The sequence below is a fragment of the Mizuhopecten yessoensis genome, unplaced genomic scaffold (genome assembly GCF_002113885.1).
Source record: "Mizuhopecten yessoensis strain PY_sf001 unplaced genomic scaffold, ASM211388v2 scaffold5825, whole genome shotgun sequence".
In the NCBI taxonomy this organism is placed as follows: Eukaryota; Metazoa; Mollusca; class Bivalvia; order Pectinida; family Pectinidae; genus Mizuhopecten; species Mizuhopecten yessoensis.
In genome coordinates this window covers 222484-245053 of record NW_018406242.1, presented here as the reverse complement: position 1 = coordinate 245053, position 22570 = coordinate 222484, and the positions used below count along the sequence as shown (strand labels likewise).

The 22570-nt window shown below is 36.1% G+C and overlaps 1 protein-coding gene across 3 annotated transcripts in view; it reads right to left on the bottom strand.

Annotated features, from left to right (window-relative positions):
- Positions 1-1619: 1619 nt before the first annotated feature.
- Positions 1620-22570, bottom strand: part of LOC110451149 (leucine-rich repeat-containing protein 40-like) — a 156969-nt gene continuing 136018 nt past the window's right edge. The window contains exons 12-14 of one of the 3 annotated variants that reach the window (XM_021499011.1): positions 15332-15409; positions 7896-8081; positions 1620-2471 (exon numbers count right to left, since the gene is read on the bottom strand). In XM_021499011.1, coding sequence (XP_021354686.1) covers positions 2366-2471; positions 7896-8081; positions 15332-15409 — 370 coding nt within the window. In that variant the 3' untranslated portion in view covers positions 1620-2365. Of the gene's footprint in view, positions 2472-7895; positions 8082-15331; positions 15410-16388; positions 16803-17289; positions 17352-22570 lie in introns of those variants that run through there. The other 2 variants (XM_021499012.1, XM_021499013.1) reach the window with 2 other exon arrangements.

Sequence of the window (22570 nt, the reverse complement as noted above, 5' to 3'; positions counted from 1 at the left end):
GAACTTGACTTTAAGTTTGAAATAGGTTTTCAAAATGGCGGCCGTGGCGGCCATATTGGATTTCTGATCGACCCGAAAAATAACAACACTTTGTCAGGACCATGAGGCGATCATTCCTACCAACTTTCAGTTCAATCGGCCCAGCAGAACTTGACTTTAAGTTTGAAATGTAAAATGTTAACGGACGACGGACGACGGACGACGACGGACGAAAACGGATGGCAATAGGTCACTTGAGCTAAAGCTCAGGTGACCTAAAAAGTATAATATTTACAGCCACTAGATGAATGAATAATGTAAAAATACAGATTCATTTAGATAGCATCTGCATGTAATTTCAGACAGTTGCATACAGCATATCAATGATGCTCACAAAGTAAAAATAAATTCCAACTGAAAATTGACAAAATAAACCCAAGTGTTTTTTACCTATATAAACTATAGTAAACTTTACCCCCTCCTCAAAACTATAGTAAACTTTACCCCCTCCTCAAGGGAGAACGGATGGACCGGGGGTAGTGAAACTCGGTGGGTATGGCCCCCCTGAGGCCGAAGGGGCGGGCCCGATAGGGGAAATAGAGGTAAAACCTTTAAAATCCTTCTTCTACTGAAGGGATTAAGGGATTTTACCCTTATTAAGTCTGGAGCATCTTTGGGCCAAAGGAACTCAATTTTGTATAAACAGTAGGTGTGGCCATCCAGTGGGAGCAGAGGGGAAGGACACAATAAGGGAAATCGAGGTAAACCTTTAAAAGCCTTCTTTTTTTAATAAACACCGAGTACATAATGGTTATTCAGAAGAAGTTGTTTAAAGGTTTTTTCATTTGGACAAACTGGGTAGTTCTTTATTCTAGCAAGCTGCTGGCCAAATATCAGTACCCTAGGGCTTTCGGTTATTGAGAAGAAGTTGTTTCAATTTTTTTTGAGACATTTGATCCCTGTGACCTTGAAAGTGGGTCAAGGTCATTCATTTGAACAAACGTGGTAGCCCTTCATCCCAGCATGCTACATGCCTAATATCAGTACCCTGGGCCTTTCGGTTATTGAGAAGAAGTTGTTTGAAGATTTTAAGACATTTGACTCCTGTGACTTTGAAAGTGGGTCAAGGTCATTCATTTGAACAAAGTTGGTAGTCCTTCATCCCAGCATGCAACAGGCCCAATTTCAGTACCCTGTGCCTTTTGGTTATTAAGGAGAAGTTGTTTTAACATTTTATGACATTTGACTCCTGTGACTTTGAAAGAGGGTCAAGGTCATTCATTTGAACAAACTTGGTAGCCCTTCATCCAAGCATGCTACAGGCCAAATATCAGTACCCTGGGCCATTTGGTTATTGAGAAGAAGTCGTTTAAAGTAAAATATTGACGCTGGACGCCGCACAACGGCATACGCTCACTTGGCCGTTTGGGCCAGGTGAGCTAAAAAGGGTCAGAATGAAGAAAAAATGTATCTAGATGCACAACTTCAGTTGGTAGAAATTGGTCTATTACTTTAGAAAGAGTTGTCCGGATTTTTTTTTTTTATGGACAAGCTGATTCCAGTATACCTCCCTTACTCCGTTGCGGCGGGGTATAAAAAGTAAGACAGTCATAAATGTAAAACTGAATATCAGGTAGTATTAAAGAGTTGTTTTATTTCTATATAAATATACATATATACATGTATAGCTAGTTAAGGTAAAAAAAAAAATGCGAAATTATTTAGATACATAACATGTTCAATTTCCCCGTCTAATGTATTTTACAATTTTGGTTTTATTGCTTTTGACCACAGAACCTTCCTGCAAAATTTTATTGAAATCTGTTCTGTGTATTTCGGGAAGAAGTCAAAATATGATTTGATACAGAAAGACTTTGACCTAAAGACTTGGGATGGATGCTGCACCATGCAGAAATATTCATAAGCTCACTTAGCCCTATTGGGTAGGTTAGCTAAAAATCCATAAATTGAGAACTCTTATTGTTCAAAGCACATTAAAATATGTTTTGCTTAGTAACATAATAAAGTTTGGTCCAGATATGTAACTTTGTGAAAATGATTCAAAACAATGACTGATTTTGTAGTTTGTACTACAGGTACTTATGAAAATGCTAAAATCTTTCTCCAGCTCTACAACATTGACAAATGATGTTATGAAAAATAAATGATAGTAAATTTTTTGCAACCTTCTACATCAGTGAAAAAAGTTCTTGAAAACTAGCATCTTCAAAGGTTCAAAGTTGTATTTACAAGATTCTGTTTGACTGAACATATTAGTAGGGAACTAACGTTTGTAATCATTTCTTCCCTCTTGACAAGTTCATTTTCACTCATGATCAAAAGCTCAGAAAACGATAAATGTCAAAAGACAATAACAATGATAAGATCATGTAACTATTTTGTTACGGAGGTATTCCAACAGTGCCAGGGTTCCTTTAGCTAGTACTGCTGGTCTAGGGTTTCGGAAGGAATTCCCACCAATAAGCAAACTCCTGCAAATAAAAACATGAATGCAAAGAATTAAGGATATATGCTTCGATCATTACACAACATATATGTGAGATTTAAGCAGAATTTCCCATCTTTTCAAAATATAAATATCAACTATTTCTAAAATTTCCAGAAGCCATGTATGTATTCTGATGTACATGTGCAGGTAAAATAGCTTCAAAAATAAAAAAAAATCAATTGTTAGTCAAAAGACAATCCTTAGGTCACAGTGACCTACTTTTTTACTTGACATTTTGCCATCCTCAGAGGTACTTGTATACCAAATCTGGTTACTCCAGGTGAAATTGTATAGAAGTTATGCCCTGGATAACTGTTTAAAAAGTCAAAGGTCAAATCATATGCCACAGTGACATAATTCTTGTACTCTACAATCTGTCATCCCAAGAAGTACTTCCATACCACATCAAGTGTTCAAATATCCAATGATTCCAATTAAATGCAGGTTTACCGGCTTACTTCATGAAAGAACAAATTTGATATCTAAAATCCAAGATGGCTTCTTGTTGGTCATCATATCTTCCCAATCAATTCTAAAATGAACATGCACAGTTATGGATCAAGGAGAACCTATTTAAGAAATCTGGGAAAGATCATTCAAGTTCTTGAGAAAAAGTGAAAATATACTTGAACTGTCAAAATAGTTCCAAAATGAAACAATGCACAACTAATCACCAAGGGGAACCTACACTGTATATATAAAATTCTAGAACGATCTGTCGAGTACTTCTTAACCCTTTAGTGTTTAAATTACTAGTACTAATAGATACTGGATGTATTCCTATTAATTAGTAATTAATAGATGGAATTGCATCATTCTCAATGTTTATACCATTGTTTTTGTATTTTTCATCCAACTTTGGGATGACATTGTATATACCTTCAGCTTTCTAAATATGACTTTGTGATGTTGTATTTTATTTGTACAGGTTACCTATTACAGTTGAAAACATGTTATTAAGGTGAAAATATAAAGGAAACAAGAATTTAACATGAAAGTCTTTGTTGTAAAAATACATCATATTAATAACATTTCATCAGCACACATTAATATTGGATATACATCCAGACAGGAACTTTTACCTAGGTGGTACAGGTAAGCCCATGTAGTACACACATGTAAAAGGGTAACTAATTGGAATGTAATTTTACATTGATTCAACAAGTATTTATAAGTATTTCTAATCATTATTTTGATAACTTTGGCAATAAGGCTAATTTAGAGCAACAGAAAACTTAAATGTATATCTTAGCTGGTTGCCGGAGCATTTCCAGTTCACCTTGAGTTTACCACACCTGTGCTTACAAGTTTCTAGGTGCACACGGGTAATATCTCTTATTTTTAGCACTTTCTCAATTTTTTCTCTCTCACAAATGTCATTGTTCTACCACACAGTATATCACTGAGACTCAATAGCACAGTTTTTCTGTCTAATTTGCCATATTTTTGTCATGACATGATGTGAAGCATCCAACTTTATACAATGGGATATCGCAGAACCTACAGCGAAACGCAGCCTGTTTCTACTGGGCTTCCTTTTAGTGTTTTGCCGCCTTGGCTGGTGCATTTTCTACACTTCTTTTTTCTACCTTAAATTTTTACAAGTTCATGATGCCTTTTTGTCTGTAGAGCTATTTCCTTGTTGTGTTGTTTTGATTTTCTCCCTACACTGTGCATTCTTGATGTGAATCCTCCTTTCAGCTTGTCCGCTACATCCATTCGAAAAGTCGATGTACCACATAATGTATCTCCACCATTTAGTACTAGGATGTTCAACAGGATAATAATTGGCAAGTTGATCAACCCTCCCATATATCCCATATAGCTGGTAGCAATAAGGTTGCCCTTCTGCATCTGTTCAAGTTCTCCATGATGTTTCAGTTTTTCTTTTTTGATAGAGTCAGGCAATCCTTTCCTATTAGCAACAATTGTGCCACCTATATAGGTATCGCCCCAAGTGCTCAACAAGATTCACCGATGTAAAGAAGTGATCGAAGTACAAATGACGATTCTGATTGTGATATGGCTTGGACAGAGTCCAGATAAGATCATAACCAAGGCCGTACTGCCATGTTGATGATTTCAATCTTTGTTCCCTGTGTAGACCTCGAACCCACAACAATATGCACTCTTGGATTCACATATTTGCCAAACTTTGATTCCCCATTTGGTTGGTTTTGCAGGCATATACTGGCAAAAGTGTAGACGTCCCTTGAACCCAATCATGCCTTCATCAATTGAAAGATTTTTTCGAAGTTTATAGTTCTCTTTGAATTTGGGGAAAATTGTATCAATCAATGTCCTCAGCTTGATAATATTGATTGCCACATATGCCCTTACCTCCGCTACATTGGCCAGAGGGCCTATATCGCTCACCTTGATATTTTAGCAGTCATAGCAAAATATTCTCATTAAACATTATACTGTACTACAAATATTTCAATCGCCAACTTTGTCGGCTCCATCCGTTGAAGCTCAAGCCAAATATTATTATATGATTCTATTATTTTCCGTTCTTCAAGAAGTTGTTTGAAATGTTTGATATATTTGTCCCTGTGACCTTGTAAGTAGGTCAAAGTAATTTTCCTTCTCAAACTTTGTTGACTCTATCCCAAGAAGCTACCATCCAAATCTTATGAATCCATGCCTTTTGGTGTTTTTAGAACAAGTGTAGTTGCATGACCTCTGTGACATTGAAAGTAGGTTGAGGTCATTTTCATTCTCAAACATTGATGAGCTCTATCCCAAGAAGTCACCAGCCAAATATTATGAAATTATTTCTTTCAATAATTCAGAAGTCGTTTGATGTTTTTGACATGTTTTACCCCTGTAACATTGAAAGTAGGTCAAGGTCATTTTCATTTGCACATTTTGTTGTGCTGAATCCAAATAAGTTACCAGCCAAATATTAAGATTCTTAACCTTTCAATTATTCAGAAGTCATTTGAAATGTTTGACATATTTGACCCCTGTGACCTTGAAAGAAGGTCAAGGTAATTTTCATTTGCACATTTTGTTGTGCTCAATCCAAATAAGTTACCAGCTAAATATTAAGATTCTTAACCTTTCAATTCTTCAGAAGTCATTTGAAAAGTTTGACATATTTGACCCCTGTGACCTTGAAAGAAGGTCGAGGTAATTTTCACTCACAAACTTTGTCGGGCTCCACCAAAGAAGCTACCAGCAAAATATTAAGATTCTATACCTTTCAATTGTTCAGAAGAAGTTGTTTGAAGTGTTTGACGTATTTGACCCCTGTGACCTTGAAAGCAGGTCAAAGTAATTTTCATTCTCAAACTTTGTCATGCTCAATCGCAAGAAGCTACCATTCAAATAGGAAGATTCTATACCTTTCAGTTCTTATAAGAAGAAGTCATTTGAGACCTTTGAACCCTGTGACATTGCAAGTAGGTCAAGGTAATTTTCATTCTCAAACTTTGTCGGGCTCTATCCCAGGAAACCACCAGCCAAAATATTATGAATCTATACCTTTCAGTTCTTCAGAAGAAGTCGTTTTAAGTTTTTGACACATTTGACCCCTGTGACCTTGAAAGTAGGTGAATGTCATTTTCGATTTAAAACTTTGTCGAATTCTTACCAACAAAGCTTTCAGCCAAATATCATGATTCTAGGCCTGTCCATTCTTCATAAGAAGTTGTTTTATGGAAAAATTGACAGACGATGGACGACAGATGCTGCGCCATGACATAAGCTCACTTACCCTTTGGGCAGGTGAACTAAAAAGTAATCAAGTGGCTTGGCATCTTTATCAAGTCCATGGCTTACCCCCATTTCTTCCTTAAACTCATCCACAGTTACATCATTCAGGCGATCTGACCACTTATGGTTGAACTGGTTCAAACCAGGATCGCTGTCCTCAATGACGACATCACTTGTTTCCTCTCTTTTTCTTCAGCTGTTCTGACATCTTCGCCGACAAAACCATAAAAATATTGTCGTCGTCAGAGTCTGATGCTTCCCCTATTGTTTTTCACTGACTAAATTGGAAAGGTATCAACTTTTTCTAAAAACACCTCTATAAATTTATAACAAATTGTTGAAATTGCTTCACTTGGCGTCCATATTGAAAGAAAGTAGTGTTAACTCAGAATCCCAAAGGGTTAGAGCGATATAGCAATACCTGGCAACAGTAAATAAGCACTCACAGGGCGGTTTGGGGCGGTTTGAACACATACTGCAGGGGTGATTTCAGGCGGTTTGGGCATGAAAGGGTTAAGAAATATTATTATTTCTCATCAATTTTACAGCGTGTCTGATTGGTTTAAACACATCACATGACATGATTATCTAACATCGATTCTCCCTCACGTGATCCATTTTCCCTGTCGAGTATCCCTCTCGGAACCCCTCACACATTATCAGACGAGTTGTCTGTCTTTGTTAGACTCTCTAATGCCCGATGTGTTCCGGACGACACCATCAACAATGGCTGCGAACGGGAGATTCCACCTTCCAATAGCCGAAGAACTTGAAGGACTGTTATTGTTGTTTAATTTGATATAAATTCAAAACACTGACAGTGATAATATTTTGTAGTATATATTTTACCAGACCTAATGAATTTAGGGCGAACAGGTCAGTCACAACAGTGACAACACAAGGGCTCGTTACATTGCCTAATGTTGATGTAGTTTTGTTATACAATTGTATGGATATAACACAGACTCCACAGATGGAATTTCGGAATAATAAAACAGTTATTGCCCTGGTGTGAGGGAGACCTGAAGAGTTGTTCCCCCTCGACAAATCATGTTTTCCTTGGGCTTCGCCCTCGGGAAACATGATTTTTCTCGGGGAAATAACTCTTCAGGTCTCGCTCACACCAGGGCAATAAGTGTATAGTGAAAATAGACTTTAACTCATTCACCCCTGAGATTTTATAATGAACTATTCCATCCTTTGAGTAAGAGGAGTTCAAATGAGTCTTCAGGGGTGAATGAGTTAACTCTCAAAGTCAAAGATAGCCACCTGGACTGGTGAATATGCACAACTAGAGACCAAGAAAAATCTTAAATCGAGATTTACGAAAGATCCCTTTAGTTTAGTACTTAAAGAGAAATAGTGATAATTACACAAACTTGAACCCTCAATATCAAATAAGCTGCCTTTTTGTTTTTCCAATAAGGCCTACAGTTAATCATGCAGAACTTTTGACCAAGGGGAACACATAAAAGAAAGAGAAAGATCTGAAGAGTGCTTCTTGAGAAATAATAACAACAAACTTGGACTCTCAAAATCAAAGATGGGTGTCTGGGGGCCATCTTGTTTTAACAAAAAGATTCGTTCATCACTTTTTGAGAAAAAGCAATAACAAGAATTGTTTAATGACAGAAAACGGACCAAGGACAAAGGGTGATTTGATCAGCAATTTTAAAGAAAATCTTACTTCAGTTGGGTACAATTGCCGAGTTCAGGAGGAACTTGTGATATATTGTTGTTCTGCAGGTCTAGCGTTCCAATCCTTGGTAGTGAGCAAAGACCACCTGCATCGATAGTGTCTACTTTACAGTTATCTATAAACAGTATCTCCAGCTTCTTCAATTCAAAAAGCACCGGAGGGATACTTGTAAATCTGAAATAACACAGAGGTATATACTTGTAAATCTGAAATAACACAGGGGTATATACTGGTAAATCTGAAATAACACAGGGGTATATACTGGTAATCTGTAATAATAACATAGGGGAATATACTGGTATACATTGTATCTGTTATAATAACACAAGGGTATATGCCGGTAATCTGTAATAATAACATAGGGCTATATTCTGGTAAATCTGTTATAATAACACACAGGTATATACTAGTAATCTGTAATAATAACATAGGGGTATATACCGGTAAATCTGTTATAATTACACAAGGGTATATACTGGAAATCTGTAATAATAACATAGGGGTTTATACTGGTAAATCTGTTATAATTACACAAGGGTATAAACTGGTAATCTGTAATAATAACACAGGGGTATATACTGGTAGTCTGTAATAATAACATAGGGGTATATACAAACCACCAGCCAAAATATTATGAATCTATACCTTTCAGTTCTTCAGAAGAAGTCGTTTTTATGTTTTTGACACATTTGACCCCTGTGACCTTGAAAGCAGGTCAAGGTCATTTTCATTCGGTAATCTGTAATAATAACATAGGGGTATATACTGGGAAATCTGTTATAATTACACAAGGGGATATACTGGTAATCTGTAATAATAACATAGGGGTATATACTGGTATACATTGTATCTGTTATAATAACACAAGGGTATATACCGGTAATCTGTAATAATAACATAGGGGTATATTCTGGTAAATCTGTTATAATAACACACAGGTATATACTAGTAATCTGTAATAATAACATAGGGGTATATACTGGTAAATCTGCTATAATAACATAGGGGTATATACTGGTAATCTGTAATAATAACACAGGGGTATATACTGGTAAATCTGTTTTAATAACACAGGGGTATATACTGGTATATACTGGTAAATCTGTTATAACTAGAATTTTGTTTTTGTTCAAGTTTTTGTGAACAAAAACATATGTCTCCTCTTATTAGCCAATAGAAAAACTCCGGTATAAAAAATTAACAAAGGGCCATATAGCTTTATATAGTGGGGCACGAGACCCGAATTAAGAATTTGACACTCCTACTTACCCAAGATACATTAAAACTATAGCAAGTTTGGTCAACGTAGGTGAAACTAGAACACTGACAGGTCAGTAAGGGCCCCGTCTTGTGGCAATATATCCCCCATAGTCATCAAGAAGCAATCTGCCCATATAGCTGAACTTGATGTTTGACATTTGGACTTAAAAAAAATTCGCAAGATAGCAAAATATACATTTTACATGTACTATGATGTGAGTCTTGTTTCCTTCCACTTCCATATTTGCTGGGCTAACAGAAATGTAAATACCGGTGCAATAATCATTTGTTACCTTTGATTTGTTTTATTTCACCTTAAATACTTCCCCCATCAAGAGCCAGGGTCAAAGTGTCACAGAGATCCACTTTGTCTTTGACCTTTGGACCTAAATGACCTTGACCTTTAACCCAGTGACCCTGATCTTTGGTCAGTTGACTCATTCTTCAATTTCGACCAATTTTGCTTCATAATATCATAACAAAATATTCATCAGTGAAAAATACAAAACTAGACCTTGACCTTGAACCTTTGGAACCCCTAACCTTGACCTTTGGTAAGTTGACTCTGTGTTAAGTTCTGAACAACTTTGCTTCATAATAGCATACAAACAAGAGGCCCAATGGGCCTGTATCGCTCACCTGGTATTAATCTCACACTTGTAATCTTAAAAGTGGACTAAAATACAGCTACAGGCAGAATATCAGTGTGACCTTGAATGTCAAACAATGACATTAGTTTGAAAGTGGGTCAATGTCATTCATTTGAACAAATTTGGTAGCCCTGATTGCTACAGGCCAAATATCAGTACCCTGGGCATTTTGGTTATTGAGAAGAAGTTGTTTGAAAATTTTAAGACATTTGACACCTGTGACCATGAAAGCATGCATACCTAAAATTTCATTAAGATATCTTTAACGGTTTAAAAGTTATGGCCCGGACAAGTCAGATTAGAAGAAGAATAAGAAGAAGAATAAGAAGAACCAGTACTAATACAATATGTCTCCATGACAATCTACAATCTACATGATTTATTACTTGTTTATTGAGATAAAAACTAATATACAGTTGTGTGACCGCACAACGCACCAAAAATACTGTGCGCACACCGTGCATACATCGTTCAGTCACATCGTCCGCACATTGTCCACACATAGTGCGCACAACTGTGCGATTTAACAATCGTTCGCCCCGTTGTGCGCTTCTCTCTGCACAACTGTGCGATTTGGTACAATTTGCTGATCAATATTTCGGAATGAAAAAAATACGAAAGGCTCGTATGCAATAATGTACACAGTATATATTACTGTAATTTCTCATCACAATAATTAAGATTATGTACAATTTTACTATGCGTGTAACACAGTATACAGTGACCGTTAGACTGTCAAGAATGGGCTTGGCTCCTCGTAACAGAACAGGTAAATAACAATTTGATGAGTGACCAGAGTTTTACCTGGCCTTTGCCTGACATGTGATACCGTATGACCGTTATGAAAACACAACTGGATGTTAAGTATTTGTTATTTGCATTCGTTTTGGTCTATAGCTCCCCTTCACCTGGCTTTCACACCTTGGCGAGTTATGTAAGCGCCCCGGGTGGGGGAAAACTACAGTCCAGGTACAAAGTGGCTATGTTTACCTGTGTTGCCGAGACTGTGTTGTAATTTTATATGTGTCGATTAAGGTCGACAAACCGAAAACACCATTTCTAAGTTTAAGAAAGTATAGACAAAAAGATAAGCTTATAGATGTAGCATGAATATAGAAACATACTTAAAAAATCAAGTGTATATGTTGAAACACGAAACCGTATATATTGTTAAGCTATTCCTCAATTTACACCAATCACGATTGTTATCGCACAACGTTCGTTGATGGTCCGCACAAATGTGCGCAAGCAATGATCGTCCAATTTTTTATCGTTCACACACCGTGCACACATTGTGCGCACACCGCACATCGTGTAATGTTGTGCGATCCCACAACTGTACATTCTGAATCAAAAAGTCCATCACATAAAATCTGATACTAACAGGCATAAAACTTCGTTCAGAGATTATCATACTATGACGTCACAAGCACGTCACAATCCATCGGCCTTCATCGGTTATTTCAGGAAGGATGAAAAATAACCGGAAACGTCTGGAACTGATGTCTGTTGCATTTATCTCTTTGTCGGCGCTTCAAGATTTTTTTATTCAGTTTTTGTCTCTGGCAAAATGGGGATATTTTCTGGAGATCCTTTTTGTCATCAACCAGGTTCTGTTAATATTTCTACTGGGAGATATATTCAAAAAGAGCCGGCATTAACCCAATAGGTCAACGTGTACATTTATGTTTTCATCATCTAAAGATTTCATCACCTTTTTGATTTCCATTTGTTGAGAATATGAACGAAAAATCTAACATTTTTGAAAGTCTGGTTATAGACTTTACATAATTTATTTATGCATCACCACCCACAAAAGAAACAATGGTTAATGCATTTATGACGAAATTAACAATAATTTTCCAGACAACCAACCTGAGTTCAACACCCTTTTTCAGCAACTTATTACTTTTTCAGAACGCGTGCCGAATTATAACTAGTTACAGACAGAAACTGTTAAATTGTATTTGGCATCGTTACCTGTCAAACCTCGGTGACAGTTACAAAATTTGATATTCAATACGGTGTTTCAGCCGGATGGAACAGTGATTGAGACTACAGATCTCAGTTTCATCAAAGGATTACAATGTTTTCTTTTTTTAATTTAATTTTTTAACTAACATCTCTATACATTTGCTCAGACTAATTGTCAAATATGTAATATGCACTTTTTCTATAGCAATTACCAAACATTTTTTTCCCCAAAATTATCTCGATCATTCTTTTTGTGCCCTGACAGAAGCACGCAGAGGATTTAATTCTTAATGTGAGAGGAAGCTGGAGTATCCGGAGAAAACCGGGTTACCAGCGTGGGTGGGCAGGTGACCAGGATTGAATCTGGCCATCTTGGTGAAGACAAGCACGCTATCCACTGCGCTACCCAACCCATCATATACATTACGCACAAGAACAAATATCTACTTAAGCTTTGACTGGAAGAAAATGGCGTCATTGATGTTAAAAATATATTGTGAATGCATTTTTACCAATCATCAATGATACAAAAATCTACATACGATACACCGGGGCAAGTTCGGCCACCCCTGATATTTTTGTTTTTGAGCTTATATTTACATCTTTAAGGATCTTAGCAGTTTAGTTGGGTTGGCATTGAACGAAAAAAATGGCCAGGAAAACTCTAATGTAAAATCACTTAACAGGAGAAAAATACTTTTGAGAGGGTAGAAAGAAAATCATGATCTCACTTCTAGTTATGCGAACTTTTTGAAACAGAATTGCTACATTTTTTTACAGTCAAACGTGTAACACACTGACATCTTCAAATGATAATACATAAAAGCCAAGCCAATCACTCACTACCAAATTGATGCACACGAATTTTATTGAAATATCAATTTGGGCCTGAAAAGGTTCGGCCAATAATAATACCGTGGCAAGTTCGGCCCATGTAGTTTTAAAACACATAAAATGTCGTAAAATTGGCAGTAAAATCTAATGTTGCATGATTAATGACGTCATAATAAAGCTGATCCAATGGGGGCCGATCTTACCCGAATGCCTGTCCGAACTTACCCCATGGCTTGGGCTCGTTCGGCCATCCAAAGCTAAATAATGTTCAAAAACGGACGTGCTGCCATACTTCCTAGAACGGACTTTAATAAAAAAAAAAAAAAAGGGGGGCTGAACTTGCCCCAGTCTCCCCTATTGTTATGTCGGTCTTAATCTCATTAGAGCTTGTGTTTTATTGTTATTCCTCGACTTGTTTACTTGTAAAACCTTAATAATACAGGGGAGATTCTGGTAAATCTGTAATAACATGGGTATATACTGGGTAATTTGTAATAACACACAGGTATATACTGGTAATTCTGTAATAACACACAGGTATATACTGGTATTTCTGTAATAACACAGAGGTGTGGAGGGGGGTGGGGGTTACTGGTAAATATGTAACATGAGGCCCAGAGGGCCTGTATCACTCACCTGAATATTTAAGCAGTCATAGCAAACATTCTAATTAAATATCATATTGTACTACAAATTTGTCACTCGCAAACTTTGTCGGCTCCATCTGTTGAAACAGTCAAACATTATTATAAGATTGTATGCTTTTTGGCCATTGTTCTTCTTCAAATATTAAAATTTTATGCATTCGATTTTCCGAAGTCGCTCGATGTTTTTGACATATTTGACACCTGTGACCTTGAAGAAGGTAGATTCTATACCATTTGGTTCTTCAGTAGAAGGCGTTTAAAGAGTTTGACATATTTGACCCCTGAGACCTTGAAAGTAGGTCAAGGTCATTTTCATTCTCAAACTTTGTCGGGCTCTTTCCCAGGAAGCCACCAGCCAAATATGAAGGTTATATACTTTTTAGTTCTTCAGAAAAAGTCGTTTGAAGCAATTGACATATTTGACCCCTATGACTTTGAAAGGAGGTCAAGGTCATTTTCATTCGCAAACTTTGTCAGGCTCTATCCCAGGAATCCATCAGCCAAATATAAATATTCTATACCTTTTGGTTCTTCAGGAGAAGTCGTTTGAAGCGTTTGACATATTTGACCCCTGTGACCTTGAAAGCAGGTCAAGGTCATTTTCATTCGCAAACTTTGTCAGGCTCTATCCCAGAAACCCACCAGGCAAATATAAAGATTTGACCGCTGTGACTAGCATTTAAAGTTGAAAGTTGGTCAAGGTCATTTTAATGAGGAAACTTTATAGCACTCCATCGCAGGTACATACATGTACTGGCCAAATATCATGACCTTGGGCCTTATGGAACTTGAGAAGAAGATTGTTAAAGCTTTTAACCAAAGTCGATAATTTGACCCCCGTCTAGCATTTAAAGTTGACCTTTGACCTCATAACTGTAATTGAAAAAAATATTCGCACTGCTGGTCTACATAACATATCCAAGTATCATGACTAGTTCAAATGGTTCTTAGGATATTGTTGTTTGAAATTTTTCACATATTTGACCTTGAAGGTAGGTCAAGGTCATTTTAATGAGGAAACTTTATAGCACTCCATCCAAGGTACCTATTGGCCAAATATCATGTTTAGGCACAACGCACAACGAACGACAACGGACAGAAAGCAATCAGAATAGATCACTTGAGCATAGCTCTGGTGACCTAACAAGAGGCCCAATGGGCCTGCATAGCTCATCTGATATAAATCTAGCACATGTAACCTTAACAGCGATCTAAAATAAACCTACAGTCAAAATATCAGTATGTATGACTATAAGTCATTCAAAAAAACCTGTTGCAAGCTAAGATTTTAAAACATTTCACCCCCGTGACCTTGAAAGTCAAACAAGGTCATTATGTTGAACAAATTTTATAGTCCTTCATCTCAGCATGCAATTTGCAAAATATCATCACCTTAGACCTTTTTTATTTTGAGATTAGGTCATTAAAATGTTTATACATATTTGACCAAAAGTGACTATTTGAACAAACATAGTAGCCCTTCATCCCAGTGTGCTTCTGGCCAAATATCATCACCCTAGGCCTTTTGGTTATTAAGAAGTTGTTTAAAGTAAAATATTGACGCCGGACGCCGCGCCACAGCATAAGCTCACCTTGCCTAGGCCTCAGTTAATACTAAATTGAGTCTTGTTACCTTAAGGATGCTCAAGACTACAATTGGTTTTACCATTTGGTCAAAATCTACTGAGCTGTTCAGGCCTAGTAGTGTTTTAAAGGAAAAAGGTGACGGACGATGGAGGCTGTGCCATGGCATAAGCTCACTTGGCCCTTCGGGCTAGGTGAGCTAATAATGGCACATTACTTTCACACAGGCAGACTTCTAAAATTATGATCAAATTCACATTTTTCTTTAAGCCGAAATGTTCCTTTCACACTCACAATAATGAAGAAAATTTAAAAATTGTGAAAAAGGTTCAAAGTTTATGTTCTGTAGGCCTGAAGTCTAACTTACCTATTATAATAACCACATATCTTTCATCTAGAAAATTCCATATCAACAATTACTATAAGACAACTATATATATTATATCTCTCATCTAGAAATTCAATATCAACTTACCTATTGCAGGACAAGAAGATATCTCTCATGTTTTCCAGAGATTCCATATCGGCAGGCAGCGCTGATAAAGAATTGTTCCTGATAAAAAAACAAATGTGAGAATGTAACAGTACTTATAATCAGTAAATGAAGTAGAAAGACAATTTTATCTCCCCAATCAGACACAGATACACTCCCTGTAAGGGAAAGATTTTTATTTCTTACCCTAGGGTAACGACAGAGGATTCCCTGTCATAATTTTATAGATTTGCTGAAAAAGCATGCAATTAACACTTGCTTTTTGTAAATACAATGATCTGTTTGTAATTGTTGGAGAAAAAATAGTTTCTCAATTTAAGTGAGAGTTAGAAAAAAGTCTAAACCATGGGTTGAGATTTGTCTGTGTTATCTCCAAGGTTGGGAAAGATTCTATCATTCTCTTACCCTCCTGTATGAAAAAGTGGACACAGACTAGACCAGGAATACGCATGGAAATTTCATAAAAATCTAGGTGGATATTTTAGTGCCTAGAAAATGTATTGTTGTTTTCCATATGGATTCTACTGTATCCGCCTGGAATTGAATGAAATACGCCTGGGAAACGGGCAGGTAATATTTAAATGAATCCGGACGGATTTTCAATATTTGGAAAATCCATATGGAAAAAAATCTGGGTGGATTTAAAAAATCCATGTCCCTGTGACAGCAGGATTCCGTGTCTATAAAAAATCCTGGCCCGTTAAAAAATTCAAGGTGGAAGATCCATCTGAAAAAAAGTATGGGTGGACTAACAAAAAAAAAAAGCCCTGCGAAAGCAGAATTCTGTGTATAAGAAAATCCTGGCAGGTAAACATCCCGGTGGATTTTGATTCCTCCTGGAAAAGTGGCACATAATATTTTAGATGATACCAATTATAGGAAATCCACCTGGAGAAAAGTAGGTCTAGAAAATTAATGTAGAAAACAATGTATCTTTTACTAAAATAAAACAAACTCTAATTTTCAAGTTTTGCTACATCAGTTTTTATAATTTTCTGACTCTCAAAAAATTTCAAAAGTTCATTCAGTTTCATTCCATTTTTCTAATTTTCTTCATTTATTTTTTGAGATAGTATAGAGAAGGTTTTTTTATAATTAATTTCTATTATTTCATTTACGATATTATCAATACTTTTACTAAAAATGTACTGTTTTGACATCAGTTCTATTGTAACAGCATTTTGTATAAATTATTTGGTTTTCACATAGATGAAGGCCATCGGTCGGTCGCTCATCACTTTAGCACACTGATTCATCAAATTCTGTTTTTGGTTATAAATTACTGTCATTAATAGAGTCCTGGAGTAGGTTAACTTTCCGCTCTCTGTATTTTTATTAGTTTCATGGAATAGCTGATCCTTTCTGTCATTGTACAATTCATATCCTGGTCGGTAAGCAATGCCACTTTCTTTTGTTTGTTGTTTTTTTGAAAAGTTCCACTGTCACATGTAATCTGGAATGGAAAAAATAACGACTTTTTGTAACAAAATTGTTTTTCTGATAGAATGAGTTTGATAAAATTTACAATTAACACTTTTTTTCAGCATAAGTATTAACAGGTACACATCTTTTTCAGTGGTATACAGCATTTTACTCAGTTTCATTTAAAAATGTTCTGAATATATATTTGGCTGCTTTTGAGTTTGACCATAAATTACATGTGTATTTGTCTATACAGGAGGTGAAGTCGTCCTGAAAATTCCAATATTAGAAGTCTAAATAATGAAGCCTGATTTTAAACAGTGTCGCTGAGATATTACAATCAAGGCAATTATTTGAAATGACTGTTTGTTGGTTGACAACAAATTTCATTTAAAATGACTTTAAAGAAGACAAACTTTAGTAAGTTCTCAAATTGATAATTGAAGGTTCTCTGCAATATTTTCTTTGGTTTTTAATATCATCCATACCAACCTTTCAGTTTGAAGCAGCATACTTACTCAGGTTACATTGATGTGACACCAATATGTAGTATTCACTTCTCTGAATGCTGGATTGAACCCTAATTTGAATTGAAAAAAAGTATAATTTTCATATAAATATTTGGTGTGTTCTCCTTTCTCCCACTTTTTAAACAAGAGGTCCATGGGCCTTAACAGTCACCTGATATATTTATACAGAGAGTTGATTTTGTTTTTAACACGAACAGAAATATTATTCAAAGTGACAAAAAAACAATAAAACCACCTTATTCAATATCTAGCATACAGATTTAAGACTAAAAAGTATTTGAAATTAGCACCTCTGATTCTAAAAAAGGAAAATGAAGAAATTTTAGCACACTGACTCCTTTGGGCCCCACCCTACAGCCCTTGACGGTAGGGCTGGCCCAAAATTTTCAAAGTATCAAACTGTAAACTCAGGGTTATANCCCCCCCCCTCCTTCCCCTGGGGGTAAACGTGAGACCCCAGGGTCACAAACCTTTAGACCCTTCCATCTATGAAGAGTGTTTGATTCAACCATATCTGGGTCTTTGAGAAGAAGATTTTTGAAATTTCAGTCAATTCAACCCTTTTTGGCCCCAAATGTGATTTCCCTATATATATAAACTATAGTAAAGTTTACCCCCTCCCCAGGAGGAAACGTGAGACCCAAGGGTCATAAAATTCACAATTTTGGTAAAGCACCTTAAGACCCTTCCATCTATGAAGAGTATTTGATTCTACCATATCCTGGTCTTGAGAAGAAGATTTTTTAAATTTCAGTCAATTCAACCCTTTTTGGCCCCAAATGTGATTTCCCTATATAAACTATAGTAAAGTTTACCCAGGGGGAAACATGAGACCCCAGGGTCAGGAAATTCACAATTTTTGTAAAGCACCTTAAGACCATTCCAAGAGTATTTGATTCCACCATATCTGGGTCAATTTGACTCTTTTTGGCCCCGCCCCTCAGGCCCCTGGGGGCTTGGGACCAAACCGGCCACTTCTTTTGTTGACCTTTGGCCATGGAAGGTTTCTGCAAAATTTTATTGAAATTGGTTTCGGGGTTTTGGAGAAGAAGTCGAAAATGTAAATTGTTTACAGACGCACGACGGACGCCACCGGACAAAAGGCTATTGCAATATATATATAGGTCACTTGAGACTTTGTCTCAGGTGACCTAAAAAAACATAGAGGCAGTAATGTTGTGATAGCAGTTATAGTCTGTTTCATATATATTTTACCTGGTTTTTACCTGTGTTCTCCCACATTATCTGTATCATGTATACAGTACTGTCATCTACATGTAGCTTTGATAGTCTATTTTCATCATTTTTAGACATTTTTTTCATATCATATACCATTTTCATCAGCTAGATCATACAAAACAGTAACGTGAAATCCACAAATATTTTATATATTTTATATTCTTAATAATATATATATAGATAATAATGCTATGATTTTTTTTTTTTTTTTAAATTTAAATTTAAATTTATTTAATTTAGGGTGAAGCAAATTCATATTGGAGCATTATTTTCAGAGAATCTTTTTTACCAATAAATACGTCTTCAGTGTAATTATTAATAACTTAGTATCACTCATTAGATTATTTTCCCCTAAAACATAATCATTGGTTATGTTTCTATTTGATAACCCCATATGGCTTGGGTCCACTGATATTTCTAGTTGATAATACTGAATATTAACACCTGACGCCGACACTCTCTTCTGTGATGGAACGTTTTACATGTGCCCGACTCAGTTTCAGCAGATCTACACCGTCCACGCCAGGATTGGAGACCAGATGTACCCATTTGTATACAGTCTACTTCTCAGCAAGAGCCAGGCAACATACCAAAGATTCTTTACACTACTCAAGACCAAGATTCAACCTCCAACTCAATCCCACCACCGTTTTCCTGGACTTTGAGGCTGCTGTCCAAACGCCTTCTGCGCAGGGTTTCCAGCTGTGAGTTTGAAGGGCTGCTTCTCCAATAAACACAGTGTATTTGGAGGAAAGTCCTGCAGACCGGACTTCAACAACTCTACCCCTTCAACGACGATGTCCGACAATTTGTATGGCGTGCCGCTGTACTACCCCTTGTTCCGTTAGACCATGTAGAAGATATCTGGTTCAATGCGCTGGAGGACATAGACGATGCTGATGTTCCACAGGACACCACTCCATTTACAGATTATGTTGTGACACAGTGGATTGACCGAGATTAACAGCTCTGGAACCACTTTGAGACCGAGGGACCCAGAACAACCAACCACATAGAGGGATGGCACAGAAAACTGAAGAAGAAAGTGGAACACGCCCACTCGAACATCTACAGCATCATCCGCGTCTTCCAGGAAATACAAGCCAGCAACGAGATAACGCGCATCCAACACGCAGCAAGAGGACAACTCAGACCAAGAGCAAAAAGCTACCGTAACATCGACAGCCACCTTAACCAACTAAAGGAACGCTTGGAGAATGGTACAACAGATGTAATCCAGTACGCCGACACAGCATTCAATCTTTTGCATTTAGAGTGACATTGTGATAAATGTGCTTGTTATGGAATTTTTATTTGGTGCTTTGCTAGGATTTCTTAAGATTATGGACTTATCTGTGTTTTTTATTGACTTTCCAATATTTCACCTTTAGTAAGTTAGTGCTATTATATTAGTTTTATATCATGTATCTTTGTGCATGTGTGTATTTTAAGAATATGATTGATTTGATCAACCAGCGCTGAGTATTCCATGTGTACATGTAATTAATTCGTTTTATTTATTTTCATTCCCAGCTTTGCATCTGTTTTTGCATATTTAATAATGTAATACATGATCTCAGTCTTTACTGATTATATTTGTCATAAATTGCTTGCTAAATTTAGTTTTGTTTTATGAAATACATGTAAATGTATAGTAAAAATGTATAAAATTGATTTAATATGAAATTGATAAAAGCAGGTTTTCAGTTAATGTATTTTGATGTGTAATAACTGGAATATTGTATATATTTATTTATAATTCCAGTAAATATTACGAAAAATCAGGAAATATATTTGTTAAATATTCCTATAACTAACACAGTATTTCCTATTGGTGAACAGGTAAATACAGGTAAATAATCTACCTGTACTATACCAGAACAGACTATAATGACACTTCTATTGTTTTCCAGTGTTTATGTAATTCCTTTGATCAGAAAAAAGTGGGAGAAAGGAGAACAAACCAAATATTTAACATTAACAAATATGAAATAATTGCAGACAATACTTTGATATAGCCCTTGATTGCACCTCTGCCACCATCTTACAAAATATAATAATTACCGGTGATGATGGATTCCTGGTTTCCCCAACATTCTTATCAGGAATTGACATATAACATAATACTAATACAATAGTTGTTGTCCAGATCATTTTAGAGGTTACAGGGTCATAACTTTCTTCAATTTACAATGGAGGGTCCAGGTTTGTGTTCGGTTACATTTCTGGTGTTTATATTGGTAGCATGAGTTAATTATTTGTGTAACATTGTAATCTACTATAGAAGAGTTCAATTTTAAAACAAACTATTTTACCGAATAACTAAATATTTTTTCTATTTTCAAAAGAACACTGAACTATTTATATTCTAAATTCTAACAAAAGTCCTGTTTCTGATAGCAATCTTTAGACTGTCAGCATCTTCACCATAGATTAAAGCCAGCAGCTGCTTACCACAACCCTGATCCCTTAATTACTGTGCCCTATATAGCTAGCCATGGCAGATCATTTGGCCAAAATTATGCACTCAACAGAGAAACATGGCCCTGGTAGCTGTTCATGTAGTGGCAATAGACTTTCTGCTATCATATATATTAAATGACTTTGCTTATTTGTGTCTTAAAACTAAATATTCACAATTACATTTTTCAACTGGAAGAATATCAAATTTAAAAGTTTAGATTTTATGGTTGAACATTCTTTGAACCATTTAGTTCAGGCCTTGCTGATGCTATAAAAAGTTGTAAATTCAAATTCTCACTGTATACTAGCTATTGTAATGTATTCTGGTCAAAGCTATAATCAACCAGTCATATATTCTGTTTTATTTCCCATACACAATTTTCAAAACAAACTGACCTCATTATTTAGACCAATGCTGGTACTGGATAATTATCATGAATATCATATACATATCACAAAATATTTCATACATACCTTTACATGTGCTTTAAAGTAGTGTATTGGTAATTCTTCCTCTTGCAATTATATCCACACTTTTGTCATAAACTTTCAAATGGAAAATAATACTCCTTACAGAACTCCAGCAGCTATCAGTAATGACCACACTTGCAGCTTCAAAATTTTGAATGTAGAAACTGACCAATCACTGACCAGGATACTAGACTGGCTGCAAGGGCTATGTTCCGTTGTGAGAATGTAATCATATATTCTACTGCCCAGCATACCTGCCAAGTGACCCGATTTCGTCGCGTTACACCCGGGATTTTAGCCATTCACCCACTTTTATAACTTCACCCGTTTTCGCCCGGAATCTTTTCGTATATTTAAAGTTACCGAAGACACTCGGAATTCTCTAGACTTTTCCATCCTTTGTCATAAGAAAGACAATCTATTTCCTGTTTCCATTTCTCACTGACAGGTAAGTTGTGAGTTGTTTAGAACTGTTTTTACAAATGTTTATATAAAGACCGTTGTTACTGAACTTACCGACAAGTAATTAGTGAGGTGTTTTAACGAATAATTGAGTTGTTTTTACAATTGTAAACACGTAGTATAGATCGTATTTTGAAGGTAACATGTACAGGTTATTGCATGGTTTTCGAGTAACAAGGGATTTATTACACCCGAGTGAAGCCGAGTGAAGTAATAAGTCCCGAGTGACGAGAAATCATGCAATAACTGGCTTACTGCATGCTTCCCAACTCGAACAAAACAGAAAAATTGAGTAAACAAGAGGCCCATGGGCCTTAACGGTCACCTGATATATTTATACAGAGAGTTGATTTCGTTTTTAACATGAACAGAAATATTATTCAAAGTGACAAAAAACAATAAAACCACCTTATTCAATATCAAGCATTCAGATTTCAGACTAAAAAGGATTTGAAACTAGCACCTCTGATTCTAAACAAGGAAAATGAAGAAATTTTAGCACACTGACTCCCTTGAGCCCCACCCTACAGCCCTTGGGGGTAGGGCTGGCTCAAAATTTTCAAAGTATCAAACTGTCAACTCAAGGTTATAATTCCAATCAAGTTATTAACATGTAATATTCAAAGTATCATTT